Here is a 23,524-nt window from a genome sequence, read left to right on the forward strand (position 1 = left end):
GTGTTTAGACTTGATTATATTAGAGTCACTTAATGAATGACTCAATCACCTTTGTACCTCTATGTATTACTCGGGACAAGAAGAAGTCAAAATAGAATTGTTTTGAATGGTTTTGGAAAAATTGGTTTAAGAAATATTGTAGTTAATTTTCAAAGATTCTGCAGATAACTACTATGCTGCTGTATAGCGGCCATCTTACCATTATGACCGTTGTATTTTATTGTTATTGGATTTATATTCATGAAAATGCAACTTATTTTTTTCACAGTTCTGTTGAATTTGAAATACTAAGTTCATAGGATTTATTTCTCAGACCTTATCTTTAGCAATTACTAGTAGCGATTGCTAGAAGATTTTTTTCACCTATTTTTATGAAACTAGTCACAGCTACTCTAATACAGCTGAAGTTATCTTGCCATAGTTTAACCATGTCAATCATGAATAAATTGCCTCCTGATTCCAGTTTCCATTTAAACTTCTCATGTTGGCATGTTTATAGTCGTTACGTTTATTACAGATAGTACGTGCTCTCCTGTTTTATTACATCATTCTGTGCTCCTCTTGCTTTTTCCCTAGTCACTAATAACAAATCCGTAATAACAGTGCATGCATAAGATAGTGTATGCTTCTGAAATCTGAAAGTATTTAATCACTTGTTAGAAATACACTGTAACACTTGCAGGTTTTACTCCACATCTGTTACTTTAAATAATCCCACCGAACCCTCTTAATTTTTATTGCCAGCAATCTGGCTTCCTTCGGGTGAAGGTAGAAACTCTCTGCAAAGGTTCGTTTGGCCTCAAATATATACCCAGTGACTGCTGTGCTGACTTTTTCAATTACAGAGGAAAAGACCAAGAATTTCTCAAGCATAGTTCTCCCTTATACATAGTACTTTTATCACTATCAGGATAGGTAGCCCTTTATTTCATGTTTCATATGTAACATAAAAGTATGTAATCCTTGACAATTAACAACAAAAAATTTTAATGCATCTTGCAAAAGGTGAGGTTATCTTTTCAGAAATTCTTACGCTATACAGTATAATTTTTACATGGTATAGAATATACACTATTCTTAGAAATACAGACTTATTTATACAGAAGGTGCCAAAAAATATATACACATTTTAAGAAAGCAAAAAACTGTATTAAAATTGTAATACTCAATATATACCGATAGCAAAAGATGAATACAAGTCACGTTTGACTTCTGCAATTACAAGAGGTGCTCAAAGTCGTTACCATGAGCGTAACTTTAATATAGATTTTTTCCTTTCTTAAAATGTGTATACATCTTTTTTGGCACCCTCTGTATTTTCTGGCCATGTATGAACTTGAGATTAGTCTCCCTTTCCTATAGAAATATAAGGAGATTATTAGAGTGAACCTTTACGGTCTCTTTAGATTGCCTTCACAAATGAACCTCTGAGTATTATTTTAGAAAACACTTTGCTCAATAAGGTGAGATCTTTGTGTTACAGATTTGTGCTTTGGTTTTTTACTAACTCTTGCATTTAGTTAAAAAGAGTACATGCACTAAAATGCTAAAGGTGGGTCCTTAAGGAACCATGTCCATGGTCTCATTGGGGAGGCAAGACCAACATTTTAGAGAGGAATTGCAAGATTTGGTCAGTCATGGGACCTCAAGGCCACTGTTTCTGTCTTTTCCTTCCCTTGGCACATGGTTGGAGGAGGGGCATACAGTGCTGTTCAGGGGCTGTTGGATGTTGCCCATCCTTCCTTCATCACTGACTGGTTTTCTCCATAACTTCATGGGATCACTCCCTGGTCATTAATCAAAATTGGGAAGTCACACACTTCCCCATTAATCAGCTTTTTTTATACCCCAGATTTACCTCTCACTAACCCAGGTCTATCCTGCCTCAGCACATGAAGTTCAGGAGTAACCCGAGTGCCTTATTTGAAATAGGCTATTGAAGTCAGCTGTAAAGGACACATGACTTGTTGAGGGAATGTGCAGAGTAAAGGAGCAGCCTGATTAAGGGAGTCTGCAGGGAAAGTGACATTTTAGGAAATAGGGTGGATAGAATGGGTGATGATATGGAAGAGAATAACGATGGGGAGAGGCAAAAGTGATTGTTTCTGGTACAGTCTCCCTCCCTAAGCCATTTTAGGGGACTTCTTTGTCTTTCACCTTCTTCAGAGCATGATAGTATAAGATATTGGTAAAGGTAAGGTAGGTATTCATGCTAGATAAACTAGGTATGTGGATTAGAAATAGGATTATATGCTTTTTTGTTAAATATTAGTTAACTCAAATGGGCATATATCTTAACTACACTGTTTCATTGATGTTTACTATAACATTACAACATATAGTGACATATGTCACATAAAATTCCCAAGAATAAAAATCCAATAATGACAAGTCTCACAAAAATTTAAGTAAGTAGATGGCTAGATTTAGTCATATTAGATTTATAAGTAAGACAGCAAGACATTATGCAATAAAAACAGACCAATGAGAAGAAAACACGAGAAATTGGCATAAATGAGGAAGGTAAAATGAGACAGCAAAAATGAGAAAATGAAAGGAAGAAAATTTGGGGGGCAGTTAATGGGGACGTGAGGTCTGTTAGAACAAGGAGACATTGCTCTTGATAACCAGATTGCTCTGGGCACCCAAAAGTCCTTACTAGATACTGCATGAGTGCATGAATGAATGAGTCAATAGATGAGCTCAGGAAGGGGATAGGGTAGGTGGGGAGAGAAACAGGGGAGTGATCATATGTCCTGGGGACATAGTCCTTGTCTCAGAGGGCTTACAGATTCAGTGGAGAGATAAAAATGTAAATGGTAATTTAAACATAATCTAGTATGTATGTGATAAAGGCATGTGGTGGTGCTGGTGGTGATAGCTGGGGTGGTGTATGTTGGGGACCACCTGCCCTTCCAGCAGTGGTCTGGAGGTGGGAGTTAGGGACTAACAGTGAGAGAACCAATAGCCTCTAGGCCTAGAGACCTCGCGGGCCAGGGGGAGTTATCAGTGATTTCAAATTTATTCCTGTTTGCAAGGTTTGCAGTGGAGCTATGGGATGACAGTTAATAAAGCCCTGCACCATTTGGGTGTTCCCTCAAGGACCAGAATCATGCTTGATTTCCCAGCTGTGCTTTTCTCTCTTCATTCATTTACCCCTTCTCCCATTGCCTGTGTCTTAAGAACTCCCTCTCTGGAGGATGGCCACACATCTTAAGTTTCTCCCCAGTTTGGGAAATTTTCCTGTCTAGTCTACCCTGCCTCCAAGATTGACCTTAAAAGACCACTGATCATGTCAGTGCTTGGAGACCTTCCACAGCTGTCACTCAAGGTCACCTATAACTGGGTCCTAAATTACCTGAACCCTGTGATGCAGGCAGATCCCTCTGCTCACTGTTTGCTGAATGCCTTGTCCTTTCTTGCCTCCAGATTTGAGTTCATGCATTTTTCAAAATTCTACCTATCTTCTGAAGGCTATATTCTTTCATGATATATAACTAAGTTATATTTCTCCTTTGGATCTCTGTTTAGAATTATCTATCTTCTACCACCTTCTAGATATGTCATACCCCTTCTCTTGGCGGCTAATCTTTTTGAACATAGTAACCACGTGTATTTCATATCCACCCTAACCCTCACTAGCATCTTGTATGGTGTCTTTCACATTTTTACTCACTAAATGTTAATGGAATGAACGATTAAAAAAATACATGAAAAAGTGTGGGAATACTTTGTCAGTTGCCTTTACAGGTATAAAAATCATGAGGAGAGAAAACACTTTGCTACTAAGGAATTTATAACCCATGTAAAGAGGCAAAAGATACAAAACAACCTAGGGATGGTTTCACAAATGCAAAATCCTGCAGTACAGATAACACACCTAGGTGCTGAGGAGGAATTAGATGTGGTGGAAGCTACAAGCTCTTTCCAGAATAAAACTTTGAGCACTCTCTGGCTCACACTCTAGGGACAGAGAGCCATCCATACCCAGTTCTGAAGTGGGCTTTCTAGTCTTCATGTTCCCACTGTCATCTTCAGTGCAACAATGGAGAGATGCGACCGCTGATATTTGCGCTGTGTGTGTGTGTGTGTTTTGATTACAAAATATTTGCATTGACTTGAGTGTTTATGCAAGAAATGCCATTTGGCTCTGTCTTCTATCTCAAGAACCCGTCTTAGGGGCACGACCCTAGTTCCAAGGCTTGGTTGATCAGTCAATGCTTTCTAGACCACTTTCTTATTCTTTTTTTCATAAGTTCAATGCATTTTTTGTAATATACTTTTAGTAGTATTATGTTTTATGAGGGATAGAGTTCTTCTATATGAAAGGGAAAAGTCTCTTAACATTTTGTTTTATGTTTGTTTGGTTTTTAATTGTCTGGACATAAAAGGCCTGTGAGGTTCATGTTCCTTTGTGATGTGTCTTGGCCTTTGGCTCCTCTTCTGCCCCATCTGTCTTTGTCTGGTTCCAGGTACTCCAAAACAGGACGTCACATTTAGACTACTTCATCGTCCTCCAATTCTTTCAGTCTCTGATCCTTCCTGTCAGAATAAATGTCCTGAAATACCATTTTTGTCGTGTACCCTACTAATCACTCCCCACCCCTGACCCTCCTTATTGATTATAGAATGAGGTCCAATCTCTACAGACCTAGGCTGCACTTGCCTAACCCCTCCAGCTACCCCTACATCAGCTCTCCACTCCAGCTATGTGTCCTCTCCTGCTGTGTCCTCTCCCTGAGGGCACCTTTCCTGTGAAGCTTAAATCCTAAGCATCCGCCAAAGCACAGCTGCAGTGTCACCTCTCATCCCCGTGGATTCCCAGTTCTGAGGCATAATTCATGTTAAACACATCTCTTTTCCATAACATAGGATGGTGTGGATCTGGGGAAGATTTAGTGTTAAAAAGGAAATTGGGCAGCGGGTGAAGCAGCTGTGCTAAATCAAATGGAAAGCCGCTGCTTCTGGCTTAAAGCGATGGCTAGAATTTGTGATTCTGCTGCCCAGCTAACCAGAGAAGAGAGGAGTGGCTGAATCACCATCAAAATGTATCCAGGGAAATTTATTTTAACAAAATCTATAAAATCAAATTTTGTTAAAACTAAATAGTGAAATTAAAGAGAGCAGTGCCTTGACAGTTGTTGGTGGGATTTGATAGACTCATACAGATTACCTTCTAGTTAAGAAAGTTGGATTTGGATATCTTTAAGAAATCTAGATGTCTTTAACTCTTCTGTTTTTGGCAGATTTTTAGGAAACCCCTTCAGCATATTACTATAGTGCATCGAATTACTGTGTTTGAAGGTCAAGGTTCTGATGTATATTGTTTAATAGACAGTTATGATAGTTTACTAAATATTTTTTCTAATTATTTTACTGAGCTTGGCTTAGAAGAAGAAAGGTAGATCCATCCTTCCACTTGCAGATACCAGGTTGAAGTTACTTCTGGTATCTGCAAATGGAAGGATACTCCTGAAATTAATAAAAAAAAAAAAAGAAAAAATGAAGAAAAGAAAAAGAAACTTACCTGGTAGAGGAATTTTGAGCTCCAGTTTCTTTTTAGAAAATTACAAATCCATAGATCTCTTTCAGCATGTGGAAGGTGGGTAATACACCTGCCAATCTGTTGGCTCCGAGGACACTGCCAAGAATAGCCTGGGCAGCCGGACCTTTGTCCAGATCCAGAATAAACCAGTAAATGACCAAACAAAGCTGTAGTAAGGCGTTGGAGCAGGTGGCACCACCTGTACCCATCTAATCCAAGCCCATCTAATCTGCCACTTATATGGGAAAAATCAGAGAGTGAGTCAGAGTATGGGTGAAAGGATGGAAGTGGATCTGGCTTATGCCGGAAGCCCATAATAGAAGAAGATTACCATAAAAACTAGCTACTGGTCCTGCAAACCCACGACTTACCCAATGGGCTAAAGTAGGGTGAGATATTCTTGATCATTTACAGCTGTGTATGTCAGGGTATAAAAAGCTTATTTAAATATTTATTCTATGTTTATTACCTGTTTAAAATCTTCAGTGCAATGAAAATGCCTTCAAGCCTTTAGGACTTTACCTTTGGATTTACAAAAGGATGTGAATTGTGGATTTCATGGGTTGGGAACAGCTCTCTCCATATGGAACCTTATAGGAGATTCCTTATAGAATTACATTGGAAGAAACCCGGCCTCTGGTCCGGAGTGCTGATTCCCTTCCAGCTGTACATCACCCTGACAGCTAATGAGATGTCGACTGTGGTTACTTTTCTGTGAGAAAAACTAGTGAACCAAATCCCAGGAACATTTTTGTAACTGTGGGGGGTGGATTAAGAGAGAAGGCTTATGACATTTCAAACCACTTTTGAGCATTTTAAAAAACTTCCCATGTTTCTACTTCATGAAATGTATCAGGGAATTTACAGGTATAAAAGATTTTTCTCCAGAATATTCTTTGAGCTAAAAATAACTAAAATGTGGATTAAAGTTAAAAACAATGTCACAACAAATAATAGAGTATACTGTAAGTGGAGCAAATCATGAAAATAATGAGTGAAAGTCTTGTGAACACATTCTAAAAAACTGATTTTCAAACGCTGACAATTTATACCATTTTCTAAAATGAAGAAATAAATGACCAAAATATTTAAAATTTCTAATAATTGAATTTTGAGTCAATATTTGCTTTCTAATCATTTATAGTATAAATGGAAATATCTATTGCGCAGTTCCTCTAGTGAAACCATCTTTGACTCTGGAATGTGACTCAAGGTTGATATTTTTTCTTTCAAAATGGATTCTCTAATTTTTTATGAGGAAACTTTAAAAGCTTAACTCTTTTGCAGCTATATGTGATTAAATGGAATTTCTATAAAAAAAATTCAGGAGAGTTCTTTTCCAATGTTAAATACTTGTGAGAATTGTGTGGAAATCATGTTATCCTTAGCTGTTCTTAATGTATAGTCTGTCCAGAATTATTCTTGTTGTTGATTAATATGACAGTACATTAGAAATGAAGTGGCAGCAAAAACTGTCTACTTACCACTAGTAAAAGTGGAGGAATGTAGAAAATAATGTCTACTTGATATCCTCTTTGCAATTTCAGTTAGTTGTGATTTCTAGATGTTACAATTTACTCAGGTTAGAAATGGGCTCTATTATTTGACTGCTGTTTAGTTATATTATCACACACGTGTTTTCAGTCAGCCTCTCAGATTAGCAAAATATCTTGCACAATTGTCATTTAAAAATGCATTTGATTCTGCCATTAGTTTCTCACTTATGCTGATGTTTATCCTTGAGAAAACCCCCAGCAATTTCCAATGTGTGGAAGCTAAAGCCATTCTTCATAGTAAACACAACTTCTGTTTGAGGGAGCAGCCCAGCAGTGGGGGTTATTTTAATGGACATGCTGTATTACTTTAATCTAACCCTTTTACCATCTGTTCTTCCCATAACAGTGAATGAAAAAAAAAGAACATATTTTATGTTTCAGGGTTACATTAGTAAAAAGTAAGATAAAAGTGATTTAAAAGCATGCATATGTTCTTAGTACAATGCAGGCTGCATCTGTGATTTTTTTTCTCTCATGGTTCAGACACAAATCAAGAGGAAAGCTGCTTGATAGAGTGAAAGTTTTTCATGGAAAACAGGACTTTACCATAAGAGGGTCTCTCTCTTTATTTTACAGCTAAAAATGATAAAAACCTCAATGAGCTGCCAGAATAAAAATAGATAACGATAACATCTATTGTTGGGACATCTGGCATTTTTCCTGAGTTGGGTTGTTGCTGCCACATCCAGATGAGCACAGAGCACCTGTCTGGAACATGCTGTTGAGGCAGGAATGAATCTCCTGACTGTTATCAAAAGAAGGATATCTGTGGGTGTAATTGTGGTAGAAGAGTGCTTTAGTGGTGAGAGGACATCACCCAAGGGGGTGTGGAAATGGTTTACTGGAGTTTGGAGAAAGCCCCATTTGTAAAACCATGCTTGGGGACTTGGGATCCATTACTGCTTGGAAGATAGGACACTAATGTCTTTGTTATCTAAGTCTAGATGAGTCTGGGGTACTGGAAAGAGCAAGTACTCTGGAATTGCACCTCTCCTCTTAAACTTATTATAATCATGTGATCTTGAGCTATTTTTTTTTTTAGCTTCATTTGCTGCATCTGTAAAGGGATTAATAATACTTTTAAGATTTTTTAGCATTTAATAAAATAATGTCTGTGGAATCTCAGCGCACGGACTAGCCCATAGCAAGTATTTGATAATGGTCGTTATTATTGTGGTTGTTATGGGTATTAGTTAGCATATGCAAATCTGATAGGAACTTGCCTCCTAATTGGTCCAGAGTTCATTTTCACTTCCTAAGCAATTAGTACAGTGTTAAAAGAGAGAGTAATGGCTCCCTTCTGTGAACTCCTAAACTATGTTGTTTTTCTCTCTCTTTGGGTCCTTGCCATTTTCTAACTTGTATTCAAGTGATGTTCTGTGCATTATTTATACTCCTAATGTGAACACCTGGAAGGTGGGGCTGTGTTTCTCATATCACCTGGCATGCTGCCTTGCTAATAGTAGGCACTCAAATATTAGAATGAATCATAGAAGGAATTGTTTTAAATAGTTCCCATTGGATACATATAAAGCCCTAAATGATGTCTCAGACTTTTAAACGGATGAGATATTAGTCTCTTCTTGAAGGAATGATTGTTTCATGAGCTGAATCCCAAAGGGGCCCTGAGGGATGTGGATATCATCTGACATCCATTTCTGACAGTCGTCCAAGCTCTGTGCCTGTCAGATTTAGCCTACCTTTGGAGGGTGGCATTTGGTTTCATGTTTATGAGAACCTGGCCATCCTTCACCTGACTCATTTTTTTAAGTGGCCAAAATAAGTGCTTGTTTTGAAAATTAAATTTTAAATAAGAAATAGGGGTAAATTAAGGCACAAAGTATTCAGCATGACCACCAATATTCCAAGAAAGAAAAACAGATTTCAACAAAATCAACCAAAAATTAATTTTCAGTGCACCTTCTTTAATTGATTGATGTACCTTATTAAAATAGGGAATTAAATAATTCAGTTTCATAACTTTAAATACAGGAGAAAGTGTTGTTACCTTTTCAAAGGAAGAAGAACAGATATTCTCCAGCACCTAAAACAATTTTGTTTTACTTGCAAGTAGTATAGATACCAACAATCGCTAGGAGAACCATCCTCAGGGCTCATTCACGACTCTTACTATCTCTCCACCCTTAAAACAGATCTTTGGGCTTTTAATCAAAGTTTATCCGATAAAATTCATTGGTACCAAAGTACATTTCAGCTTTGAAAGTCAGACTATTTCGAAGAAAAGGCCCTAGTGTTTAGGTAGTTGGCCAGTGGCCTGATTTCTTTTTGCAGCTGGGATGTTGATTTCTTTATCCTTGAACTTATATGTTTTATCTCTTACATGCCTATAGGATGGGATTGAAAAATATGGTCTCTAGATAATACAGTCTAGGGGAAAAATAATTTTTACAAGATGGTGATATGATAACCATTTCTGTTTATGCACGTGAAAGTCATTAATCAAGGACCTGTTCATGATACATACATATCTGTAACATGTTTGCATTTTCAAGAGTGCTGTGATGCATAGTATTTATTTGATCTTCACTTCAGTCCTATGGTGTAGGTAATCTGTTTCTGTTCTGCAGATGGGAAAATTAAGGCCCAAGGAAAGTGATCCCTTGTACAGGTCATCTTGGATGAGAGTAGACCAGGGTCCTTCCATATTTGAGTCCAATGAATGCTGCTTTTACTAGAATTCCTCGTTAATAACTTTAAATTACATTTTATACACAAATTATTAATACTCAGTAATAAAAACAAAACTATTTAAATTACTCAGTTATAGCTTTATTACAGCAAGTTTCCACGTCTTGAGAAAAAAATGGGTTGTTTTTTATGGCTTTGTCTCTAATTCTATAAAAATAAGACATAAGCTTACTATGTGGGATTCTTTTTTATTGTAGAACATTTATTTTATTATGCAAGAATAATAAAGTATTCCTGTATACTAAACCCAGGCTCACCAATGCTTGATGTTCTGCACTATTTGCTTTGTCATTTTCTCTCTCTCTTTTCCCCTCCATCTTCCCTCATTATTTTTTCTGAACCATTTTCGAGTAGTTTCCATATATGATGCCGCTTTACCTGAACCTTAATACTTCAATGTGTATTGCTTGGTCTAATTCTAGTCCCTTAGAGGAGGAAAACGGCAGTTTCTGTGAGGTATTGTCAAAGCCCTTCCAAAGTGTTTGCATCAGTTTGCAGCCCCACCAGCAATGTGGGGGAGTACTGTTTCCTGACACTCTGCCAGATAATGTATTGTCAAGTTTTTGGATTTTCACTAATCTGATCATTGAGAAATGGTATCTCAGTGTTGTTTTAATTTGTATTTATCTTATTAAAATGTTAAACATTTTTTTATATGTTTAAGGACTATTTTAATATTTTTTTGTGAATAGTTTATGTCTTTTGACCATTTTTTATTGTGGTTTCTTTAGGTTTCTTTGGTTATTTTTCTAGCTTTTGAATTAATAATTGAATTTATTTTTATTCTTTTTATTGGTTTACATATCTAAACTGTGTATGCCATAAATCTATATATGTAGTACTTTCATTATCTTTTCCGTAATTTATGTTGTTTTCATTATCTTTTCATTATCTTTTCTGAAATTCTATAGTTTATGTTTGTATTTTGCCTATTTCTTCCAAAAGTTATTTAATTGTTTTTTTTTTTTTTCAGATGGAAGGGCTTTTGAAACAATTTATTTTTAATTTCTATTTTTTATTCATTGTAGTCAGAGTGTTGTTTATAATATTTCTATTTTATGAGATTTACTGAGGTTTTCTTTGTAGCCTAATAAATTTTAATCAATTTTGATGATTAGTCAGCGTATGCTGAGAAGATTTATTCTTTATTATCAGTGTGTAAAATTTGATATATAGCCATAACATTTAACTAATTGGTTTTGATTTTTTTAAGTTTTCTTAGTTTGTCTTTTTTCTTATTACTTTTTACAATCTACTTTACTTGTCTTATACTGAGAGTGGTGTCTTAGTCTCCTATTATTGGGATGCTTCTCTATTTCTCCTTGCATTTCCCATAGTTTCTCCTTTATATAGGTGGTATTGCTATGTTATTTGATGAATATGCAAGAAAAAAACAATGTTTTAAAGCAAGAGAGTGAAATGATTATACAAGAGTTTCACAAAGATCGCTAAGGTGCCTAGGTTCTGGGAACCCCCAACCCCAGGCCAAATTGGGGGTTCCTGGGGCTCATTTGTTTTTCCTCTGTCAGAAATACAGAAAGTAGAATGGTGGCTTCCAGGGGCTGGAGGGAGGAGAAAGTGGGGGAGTTATTGTTTAATGGGTATACAGTTTCAGTTTTGCAAGATAAAGAGTTCTGGCTGGAGATGGTTGCACAGAAAGGTGAATGTACTTACTGCCACTGAATTGTACACTTAAAAATCAGAAAGATAGAATGTTTTATGTGTATATTACCACAGTTAAAAATAATTAAGAAAAAGAAACGGAGCAATTAAAAAGCGCCAGGGAGTGGAAAAAATTGATGCTGTAGACATTCATGTATAAGTTTTTGTATGGATATAATTTTCATTTATCTGGAACATGTCCAGGATTGCATATGGTAGTTGCACTTTCAGTTTTTTTAGAAATTGCCAAACTGTTTTCTAAGAGGCTGTACCATTTCAGATTCCCACCAGCAATGTATGAGTGATCCAGTTTTCCTGCATCTTTTTATCAGCATTTGGTATTGTCACTTTTTAATTTAGCCAGTCTAATAGGTATGTAATAATATTTCACTGTAGTTTTAATTTGCATCTCCCTAATTGCTAATGATGTTGACCATCTTTTCATGTGATTGTCGTCTATATATCTACTGGTAAAATGTCTCTTTGCGTCATTTGCTTTTTTTTTTTTTTTTTTTTAAATATTGGGAGTTCTTTATATATTCTAGATACTAATCCTTGTGGATATGTGGTTTGCAAATTTTTCCTCCCTGTCTGCAGCTTATCTTTTTATACCCTTAATCGGGTCAGTTGCAGAGCAAAGATTTAATTTTGATCAAGTCTAATTTACCAAAGTTATTGTTGTTGTTGTTGTTGTTGTTTTAATGCATTGTATTTTTGGCATCAAGAACTCTTTATCTAGCCCCAGGTATTGAAGATTTTTTTTTTTCTAAAAGCTTTACAATTTTACTGTTTATATTAATTCTGTGGTCCATTTGAGTTAATTTTTATATAAGGTATGAGACTTAGGTTGAGTTTCATTTTATTTTTACCTATGGATGTACAATTACTCCAACATCATTTGTTAAGTCTGTCTTTCCTTTATTGAATTGCTTTTGCATCTTTGTCAAAAATCATTTGAGCATATTTATATGGACTTACTTTTGGGTTCTCTGTTTTGTTCTGTTTATCTGTGCGTCTGTTTCTCCATCAGTACCACACAGTTATGATTACTGTGCCATATAGTAATTCTTAAAGTTGGGTACACAGATTCTCTCATTTTATTATTCTTTTTCAAATTGTTTAACAATTCTAGTTCCTTTGTTTTCTATATAAATGTTATATATATAAATTTCTATCTTCTTTTAACTACTTTCTCTGATCCTTCTATTTTCTCTATCCCTTTTTGTTTCTTTATAGTTTTCTCAGCCTTTCTTTAATTTCCCTTTTTAAGTTTTCATTTAAATCTGTTCTCCTTTTCACAACTTGTAACTCATTCTTCATTAATTCAATTTCTTTGAGTTTGGTCAGTTTTTGTTGCATTTTTTTCCTATTTTGTGGTTATTTTATTTTACTTTTTTTGTCCATTTCTTAGTTTTAAATTTCTGATTCCAGGTATTGTGCACGCATGTGTGTATGTCGTGCATGTGTGTGTCTGTGTGTGTGTATGTGTGTGTGTGTGTCTCGAAATACTTGTTGAGGGTACTTATTACAGTTTGGAGTATTTGTTGTCTTACAATTTTCCTATGTTGCATGGTTGGTTATTTGATGAGAATAAAAATATCCAGCTGAGGTGTTTGTATTTCCATTTTCATGTTTTTTTCCTATAGAAGTTTTATAGGGAGTTTAATTTTTGTCCCTGTTCCTTGGCATTTCATGGGATGTGTTACTACTTCCAGAGTACCCTTCCTGTCAGATCTGTGAAAGTGTTTGTAAATGGCTGATGATGGTGGTAGACAGAGGAAGGAGCAGAGATGGGATTTGCCTGTCTTATGTTTCTTTCCTGTTTCCTGGATCCTTAATTCCCCCCTTACTTCTTTCCTTTTACTGCTGTCCTCAGTTTACTTTCTTCTCTTATGGAAATGACACTTATTGGAGTTTGCTTCATTTTGAGCTCTTTTACTGTGGCCAGTGCTGTGAAGCACCAGCTACTGATTTGGGCTCATATTTTGGCACTTATTTGTGGTTTACTTTTATTTTCTGAGGATGATTTTGTCTGTTTTGCCAATATCCTAAACTTCTCTCTCTCTCTCTCTCTCTCTCTCTCTCTCTCTCTCTCTCTCTCTCTCCCTCCCTCCCTCCCTCTTTATGGAGTCTCTTAAACATCCCTTGACCCTTACCTCTGCACCCACAGGATTATAGCAGCTGCTGTTAGACTTTCTTTTACATCTAAATAATTTTAAGTTTAAAGTTTGGCATATTGTCCCACCATGTTTCCCCCAAAATAATACCTGGTCTTATATTAATTTTTGCTGCATTAGGGCTTATGTTCACGGGATGTCATCCTGAAAAATCATGCTAAGGCTTGTTTTCCAGTTAGGTTTCATTTTCGGGGAAACATGGTAGTAATAATGATAGCATGGGTCATGTTAGACTAATTTGTGTTCCTTGATGACCATGTAGGTTCTAGGGAATGATGTGTAGAGAGATATAGATTTCAAATGGCTGCCATTGTCCTCCATTCTCAGAAGTCCCTAGAATATGAGGTCTGACAATTAAGTTCGCGAACTCATCCTAGAAAAAGTGCTACACACCTCACTGTTGAATATCACTATGGTCACCTTTAAAGTACTCCCCTTGGGTAGTTATGCACTGATGCCAGAGCCTAGTCCATCCTTCAAAGCAATTTTGGAACCCTTTTTCTGGAATGGCCATCAGAGCTGTCGTCGTATTATCCTGGATGTCCTGAATGTCATCAAAATGTCTTTCTTTCAATCTTTTCTTTATCTTCTGGTAAAGAAAGAAGTCATTGGGGGCCAGATCAGGTGAGTAAGGAGGATGTTCCAATATAGTTATTTGTTTACTGGCTAAAAACTCCCTCACAGACAGTGCCGTGTGAGCTGGTGCATTGTCATGATGCAAGAGCCATGAATTGTTGGTGAAAAGTTCAGGTCTCCTAATTTTTTCATGCATCCTTTTCAGCGCTATTTGGAAGTTAACTTGGTTAACTGTTTGTTCAATTGGTACAAATTAATAACGCATAATCCCTCTGAAAGCAGAAAAGGTTAGCAATATTGTTGCAACAAAATCACAAACTTAATTGTCAGACCTCATATAATAATTTATTGTCTAAAAGTTATCATGCAATCCCTATAAAACTTGTGCTGTAATGGGATTCTTGGGGAAAAAATTGACATTATAATAAAATTATAACTTGTATAGCTTTCTTCTTATAAACATGACAATAAGAATTCTTGGACATGGATTGTAGTTCTACATAATTTATCTTCTTTAAATAAGTGAAATGTAGGAACAGGCATATGAATCATGGATTTCAACACTAGAAAGGATAGCAAATAATGATTGTATCATATAGAATTTTAGAGCTGAAAGAAAAGTTATGGAAAGTTGAATATAACCAATATGTCATCGTATAGATGAAGCTAAGAAAGAAGGTAATTTGTCCAAGGTTACCCTGAGAGTTACAAACAGGAATTGACCTGGAACCAAGTTCTCTTGGTTCCCTATTCCTAGTGTCTCTTCCATTAAATGGTCCCAATTCTGGATCAGCCTTTGGTAGGTTAAATATCATTATGACCCTTTTCCTGTTGGGACAAAAGAAATTAAATTCCTTGCCTAAGATGGCTCATGTAGTAAACATCAAAAGTAGGTGTGAGGAAGACCAGGAGCTTTGTTAAGCAACATTCATTTGCCATGCTGCACATGATGCTTATATTGGCCGGCTGCCTTCCTCCCTTTCTGCTCCCTTTCTTTCCTCTAATACTTAACACCTGAAATATTTCAGATCAAATTACAGAGTTGTCTGGTTCTCAACAGAGTTTACATCTAGTGCAGTTCCTTTCAGAGGGATGAATGTGGCTCAGAGTTTTGATGGTGCACACAGTTGCAAGTTTACAGGTCTTGAAAAGCAGGTTTTCAGAGACGCTTTCTTTCTGTGCCTCTAAAGCAATGTGAGATCTTGGTCTAACTCAACCACCCAATTTCTGCCCGCTTGAAAGGCAGTGTACTTGCTGTGGTAGTTTCCTGACTATTGACAAGAGCCTTATCCATCAAATTCTTCTTTGGATGCTCTTGAAATGTGTACCTCATGTATGCCAGGGTTACCTCGTGTTGAATTTTCTTTGTGAGCGAATGACAGAATGTTCTTTTCTACTGCGTCAATAGCACTTTCCCATATACACTCAGGAAAAGCCTTTTCCCCTCTCAACAGGGCTCAGAAGTCTTGACTGGAGTACTTCAGAAATAGGCCTGGTTTATACTTTTGTCAAAAAAACAGAGTCTGGGCAATTTCTAGGTTGGAATAGCACAAATGATCTGATTTTTTTCCTAGCAAGCGCATGAATGGTGTTTCCACGAGGCTAATGTATGGCACTCTGATCCTCATTCAGTAAGAAGTGGGGGTGCCAACCCTTGCTTGATGAAAGTGAAAGTGGCATTTTGTGAAAAGAGAGGCTGGTGTTCATGGCAAGAAAAAGCCGATGGCAGGTGGAGGTGTGTTGTAGGAAAATGGAGCTCAGGGTGCCTTGATGTGCCCATCTTACAGTCCTGCAGGGAGAGAAGTTGGATCTACTGCTATTTTTATCTTGATGGAATATGCTGATAGTCCACATGTACGTTTGGAAAATAATTAATAATTAGAAATGTTAAAGGAAAAATCTTGAACCTGGAGTTTGCTCAGAACTCTGTCTTGAGTATGCTGTATTTATTAGCATACTTTGGAGTTCCCCAGAGAAATTTCTATACCTCATCTCTGTGGCTCCAAGAACCCCTAGGCAGAGCTGCCTGTTTGCACTGAGTTGGGAAGATTTGGGATTCTTCCTTTTGCTCAGGGTGGTCCTAGCATGTGACAAGTCAAGAATAGTAGAGCCTAGGACTTTGTCCTCCCCCACCCCTCTTCGTGCACATACATGGCCATCCCTCGTTCTTCTGGGGTACGAAACAACGTAAAATGGACTTACATTTTGGTTCTTGAGACTGTAAAACAGTTCCTGCCACTTTTCTGGAAATCTCTCTCACATTGGCCAATTTTTTTCTCTTCTCTCTTCCTTATCAGTGTTTCTCTTAAGTGTAAAATCATGGTTTGGAGTACAGGCTTTGAGGCCAGAGAGACTGTGGGGTAGTGGCTGTACCATTTTGTTAAAACTTTCAGAGATGTTAGTTTCCTCATCTATAAAATGGAGATATGTTACTGTCCAGGTGGTTATTAGGATTCCATGATATAATACACACACACACACACACACACACACACACACACAATGATTGGCACATTGCCAGGCACATAGTAAATTGTCAGTAAATGGCATTTATTATTATCATACCAGGAAACCTCTGTGTAGTACCTAGACTTGTTTTTGGCATTAGGTAACTCAAGACTGGTAGAAATTATATTACTGATGTTAGTGGCTCATGAGGACCTTTAAACTGAGCATACATCTTAGGAGGTCGGCTGAGCCTTTCATGTTTCTTTCCACACCAGAACAAATACTCTGGCAACAAGTAAGCAGCACGATTCCAACAACGCACAGCATGGCTTGCAGCTGTGTTGTCCTGATGATCCTACACATATTTGAAGTTGACTTTAGAAAGCAAGAAACACACCCCAGTAAATAGGCCCAGCCTATATGGGCAGGACTTTTTTAAAGTTATATTGCAATTGAGTTAGTTAAGCTTTTATTAATTATCCTACGTGTAGTCAGCACGGTCTGCAAAGAGTTCACCGGCCCATGTGGAGAGTAAAAGTAGAGCACATGGGTGCCTTAATCTGTATTTTTGTTTTGCTTTTTAATTCAGAAAACACACGAAAAGCAACTAGAAATAAAATATGAAGCTTTCTTGAACTCTCCCTTTGGCAACACCCTTTGGGTTGTGATGGAGAATTGGGGTTTGAATCTTGGCTCTGCCACCTGCTAACCCTGTGGCCTTGGGGAAATCATTTTCCCTCTTTGGGGCTTCCCTGTCCATACAATGGGTTACTAATATCTCCATTAAAGGGTTAATATAACAACTATGTGGGGGATAATTCAACATGAAGTACTTTCAACAGTGCCCGGCATTTAGTTCCACCCATGTTTGTTATCATTATTTTTATCTCCTCCTTTCAGCAGCCAAATGGATTTTTCTTTTGAGGCATCATGACTGCTTACATGATTCTAAGTCAGGGGTGCCCACCAGCGTGGTGCTAGAGTGAGTCTTATTTTGGCGCCTTAAGCCGGGTATGACCTAGGGGTGCTTGCAGAGTACGAACGCTATTTGTTTTAAAATACAATGTACTTTTCACCCTCTCGGTTTCAGTATTCGGGGTTTCACACGGAAAGATCGGAATCTGATCACGACAGCCAGTGGGGCGGAAGTCCCCTGACCGACACAGCCTCTCCGCAGCTCCTGGACCCCGCAGCGGACAGGCCAGGATCTCAGCACGACGCTTCCTGCGCCTACAGACAGTTCTCGGACCGCAGCTCGCTCTGCTACGGCTTTGCGCTTGACCACTCCAGGCTGGTGGAGGAGAGGCATTTCCACACCCAGGCTTGCGAGGGAGGCCGGTGTGAGGCCGGCAGGTACTTCCTGGGAACGCCGCAGGCCGGGAGGGAGCCGTGGTGGGGCTCTCGCGCTGCTTTGCCCCTGACCAAGGCCTCCCCAGAAAGCCGAGAAGCCTATGAAAACAGCATGCCTCACATCGCTTCTGTCCATAGGATCCACGGTAAGGGCAGTTGAAATGACTCCTGAGCTTGCAGCCTTAGGCCCCTGGACACCTTTATAATACTCTAGGTTGGACGCTGGAGAGACTGACCCAGTGGTTTTCTCCTTTGAACTTACAAATCAGAAACCCACCAATGGGAGTTTAAAAACCAATTCCACTCTCTTTAAGTATATTCATTTTGCTGTTTGCCAACTACATTTATTTTGGACGGGCCAGTAAAAACGATTCTCATTTTAAACATCAAAAAAAGTGCAGAAATTAAGTTAAAGTGAATTGTTGAGTAAGTCTATTGAATTTGTAGTATGCATGCATTTAAATTTCTTGTGTATTTTCTTTTGCATTCTCATATTTTAAATGTGGGCTGAAGTAGCTTGGGGGCTCATCTAGCTGTGTTTCTCTATGAGGGCACTATTGGCATGTTGGGGGGCTGTCTTTGTGTTATGGCTTGTCACTCACATCACTGGAAATTTAATCTCTCTGGTGCACTGGGCATTAAATGCCAGTAACTGCCGCCTTCCCCCATTGTTATGACAATCCACAGTGTCACCTGTGAGTAAAGGATGGAGTGATATGTAGAAGCCATGGAGCTTTTCACCTTGGGATTATTACATGGCTTTACAAACACGCAGAAGTGGGCAATGGAATGAAAGCCTTTCGTGTTAGTAATACTCTGTTCATTTGAAAGAAAACTGGTCAAGGAGAGCTCATTCTGTCCCTTTCAAGCTTGAGTCCAGGCAGGTCCTTGAAACCCTCCCTATTTCATTAAAAGTCAGTGACATTAAGATGGATCTGATGGCCCTGATGTTACTTTTCATGCTGTGTGTATCTTCAAGGTGAGACATGTGCTACCCAATGTGGCACTCACCCCTAGAGCCTTCTGCCAGACACCACCCAGGCACTGACTGCCTTCTGTGATTTTAATTTGTTTCTGGTTTTGCTTTTTATTTTTCTCATTTTACTTTGAGTTTCTCTAGTTTGGGAGACTGATACTGGAAACCCAGGGCAAAGGGCAATTACTTGTGGAAGAATGGAGTGAAGTGGAAATCCTGGCTTAACCTACATGATCTGGAAGGAAATATTAGAAAGAAAATAAGAAGAGAAGGGAAAAGGAAAGCAATGAATAGTGTGATCCAGAGCTTCTCTGCTGCATTAAGCTCTTTACAGCTTTCATGTATCCCTTCCTGTTTCTCCCTTTTTATATTGACTGCAGACTGCTCTGAGAATAATTTAACTTAATTTATGGAATATACTTTGGATGCACCATTCCTCCAGATTAAATCTCTCTCCTTGGTTCAGAATGTGTTGTTATTAACGTTTTAATTATGTATTCTTTATTTCAGAAATAATCTAAGATACCAGTTATTATATGGTTTTGTGTGTAAGACTGAGATTTTTACCACTAGATTTAAGAAGACAATATTTATATTTTTGATTGGGACAAGGTATATACATATCCAGGCATATATATACACATATACATACATATTCTTAACCCTCAACAGTTTAAAAACAAACATTAGAGCTTTATTATAATTCTACTTGAGAAACATTTAGCAATATTAGCATTTTAAGTGATTGATTTGGAATTGAGAAAATAGTCTAGCCTATATCCTTGTCTTCCTCAAACACAACTGAAAGCATTTTCTAAGCATCAATTTAACATGACGTTTTTCTAGAAAATAACATAAACCAAATGTTATGCATTTTTCTTTTATTATTTACAACCGGACAATGATGTGCATACATGAAGTATAAACACACGTCACCCTTTTGCTAATTGGCATTCACACCCACGAACAGGGTTTACCTTCTAAAAAACTTATTACAAACTTCATCTGCATTTAAAGGCCACAGAACTATGAATTCCAGTACAATACTTTGACTTATGTGAACCTGTGTCTGTTTCAAATATTGGTGCATTTATTAAAAATGAAAGATATAAGGTTTCTTTTAAAAAGAAATACCCGTACATTTTTGGGGATGAATTTTGAGACCACTTACTTTGTACTTTTTCTAATTTCTAGGGCGAGGTCATTGGGATGAAGACAGTGTGGTCAGTTCTCCAGATCCTGGGTCTGCCAGTGAATCAGGCGACCGATATCGCACTGAGCAGTATCAAAGTAGCCCACATGAACCTAGCAAAATTGAAACTCTGATAAGAGCCACCCAGCAAATGATTAAAGAAGAAGAGAACAGATTGCAGCTAAGGAAAGCCCCTCCAGACCAACTGGCTTCCATTAATGGAGCTGGGAAAAAACACTCCCTCTGTTTTGCAAACTACCAACAGCCACCCCCGACAGGCGAAGTCTGCCATGGCTCCACTCTGGCCAACACTTCACCATGTGACCATATTCAGCAGAGAGAGGGAAAGATGCTGAGCCCCCACGAAAATGACTATGACAACAGTCCCACTGCACTGTCTCGGATAAGTAGTCCCAATTCGGATCGCATTTCCAAATCCAGTTTGATCCTAGCTAAAGACTATCTCCATTCGGATATGTCTCCTCATCAGACAGCAGGAGACCATCCTGCTGTCTCTCCAAACTGCTTTGGCTCTCACCGGCAGTATTTTGATAAGCATGCTTACACGTTAACTGGATATGCCCTGGAGCACTTATATGACAGTGAAACCATTAGAAACTATTCCTTGGGCTGTAATGGCTCACACTTTGATGTAACTTCCCATCTCAGGATGCAGCCAGACCCAGCACAAGGACACAAGGGAACATCTGTTATAATAACCAATGGAAGCTGATGTTTTTCCAAAATATTTTGTTCTTGAAGGTCTGAGACATATTTATAGTTTAATGCCCCATGACCAGCATTTACTATGCTACAGATTGTTAGAGAGGATAATTTAAGTTACTGGGTATTTGACATGTGTTCCTTTGAAATCAAAGAAAAGAGCACTAGCATTCAAGGTTATACACAGATAATAGAGTGAAAGTGAATACGCAAATTTCCCCTCTAACCAGAATAGATAAATTTTGAATTCAAAAATACTCATATAGATTAAGTGAGCATCTAGAGCACATGAAGGACTGATGGATTCCAACGTGACGTTGTGATGATCCAGTGAGTCTCATACAGACTGCTATCTATGCTTTACGTGCAGAAATACAGACGATGGACCAGAAATATACCCCACATGGGTAACTTTCCTTAAACCTGGCACATTAAGATTCCTAAAGAAATTTCCATTCCCAAAATAACTAAGAAAGAGATACATCTTATAAACTGGTTTCTTCTTTGTGGTTTTAACCAGCCTGCTCATTTGGTTCAGATATAAATTAGGGAAATGGTTCTGGATATTATAAAAATGAGTTTTCACCTGGTATCCATTATAAGCAATCAGGAAGTGGTGATTTTTTTTTTTTAAACCTTGCTTTTGAGTTAGACAAGGAACAGGATCACATTGACATATCAGTAAGGGTTTTTCTAAAGTGAAAGTACTGATATGTTGGGACACACATCAAAAACCTGGTGTGCCCAATTGGAAATAGTTTAGTGAAGATGGAAAGTATAGAGGCAGAGAGAAATGAAATAACATCTCAAAACAAACAAGGCTCAGAATATGTAATGAACATATTTTTGGGTCCATGAAACCAACCAAATAAAAAATTCAAACCAATTCACAAAGAAAAAAGGCTAATAAGTGCAAAAACAAACTAAGTAAAACCAGTGAAGTGCTACACGACAGCAGTGTAAGTGTTTGAAAACATTTCAAAGCACAGATGTGCAAATGTGACAACATGTGGAAAGCCTCAGGAGAGAGTCTAAGATAAAAGCTTAGGCTTGATAGACAAGTGATTCAAAGGGCAAGAGTAGTACCTCGACTGAAGGAACAGGCGAAGTGTTCATTTTCCTTATTGTTTGTAAGCAACCAAAACAACAACTTGGTCATGTGAAATAGAAAGACTAGCAGACTCCAGGCCAGGATGTCTGGATGTTTTGACCCTGCCTGTAACTTATTTTTGGAACATTAATGTATCAGTCACCATGCCTGGGCCCTAGTTTCTTCATCTGTATGGCAGTTCTAACATTCCATGGTTCTGTGGTTCATTGGTGTAGCAGAGCTGAACTTGTTAACCAGTTAACTCTCTGCTGTGAGTTTTCAAGACTGATCATTCTGGCTTGTCTGTACTAATAGAGGTCAAGATGCTTTGTAACTTAAGCAGGTGCATGGGCTTTTTTAGGCATATATGGTCACAGACAACTTTCTAGTTCAGCCGAAATATAGATGGTAGAAACTAATGTGGGAGAAGAAAAGTAAGTAAGATTTATTTAATGCACTATTGTCTAATAATCAAAGCGAAGTGACATAAGTGATGAAAGAAGTTTCATAGGTAATATTTCCTAAGAGTCCCATGGATGAAACTCTTGCCATATTCAAAGAGGGAATGTATTGGAAGAAACTGATGTGTAATTTTGAAGACAGATCATGACATTGAACACTCAGGGATTAGTGCTATATTTTTACCATATAACACAATTATTTGGCAATCTAGAGGTAGGTGACAATCTGAATGATGATAATCTGAGAAACGAATTCTGGGTTGTTTGTACATGAAAAAGAGGCTACATAAAATTAAATATTTCTTGGGTATGACAGAGCAACATTTGTGCTGTAAATGGAAAAAGTGCAAGTAAGTGAGAAAGTTAGTGGTTATATATAGTTTCATAAAAGTTCAAACAATCAAAACTAAATTTTGAACTATACAAGCAAAAGTATTCAGTAATTTTGAGAAAAATATTTATGAGAAACTCCTGGAATACTTAAAATGGATTTGTGATCATTTTGCAACATGAAGTAAGGTTTTAGGAATGCTAAAGATTTTGCAGAATTCTGTAGACGGATAAATGGTTCAAAGACACAGATATCTGAAGAATATGGTGTGTTTTGGAAAGGAAACCTGTACAGATGGGTTTTACTGATCGATATATATTCTACTGAAAAGGTCAGAGTCATGCTATAAAGGAAATAGAATCTTAAGAATCAAGGAAAATGAACTGATATGAAAGAAAAGACTGTCACTTAAGAAATTTCAGTGGAATTTTATATGGAAGATAGTTTATCAAGGAAAAAAAATTATAAACTCTGCCAAAAAGGGGTAATCAGAAGGAATAATGCTCTTTAAAATGGTATGACCAATATTTTTAAGTGAGGACAGAATTAACCAAATTATATATTAATTAAAATTTTGATAGATTGACCCATTTTAAAATACAAACCATTTATTTACTTTATGTCAATAATTTTATAGTAGCATATTTATTACCTTACATATAATACCTTATAGGCCCACAGTACTATATAACTTAACAGTGTTTGTAATGTGGCATGATTATTACAAA

At 37.4% G+C, this 23,524-nt stretch overlaps 1 protein-coding gene across 3 annotated transcripts in view; it reads left to right on the plus strand.

The window, feature by feature from the left end:
• SIM1 (SIM bHLH transcription factor 1) overlaps positions 1-23,240 on the plus strand; it is a 68,649-nt gene extending 45,409 nt beyond the window's left edge. For all 3 annotated transcript variants that reach the window (XM_081041040.1, XM_081041041.1, XM_081041042.1), the window contains 2 exons: positions 17,764-18,169; positions 20,194-23,240. In XM_081041040.1, the coding sequence (XP_080897166.1) occupies positions 17,764-18,169; positions 20,194-20,924 (1,137 nt within the window). In that variant the 3' untranslated portion in view covers positions 20,925-23,240. The remainder of the gene's footprint in view (positions 1-17,763; positions 18,170-20,193) is intronic.
• Positions 23,241-23,524: the final 284 nt, after the last annotated feature.

The sequence above is a fragment of the Rhinolophus hipposideros genome (genome assembly GCF_964194185.1).
Source record: "Rhinolophus hipposideros genome assembly, chromosome: 3".
Lineage (NCBI taxonomy): Eukaryota > Metazoa > Chordata > Mammalia > Chiroptera > Rhinolophidae > Rhinolophus > Rhinolophus hipposideros.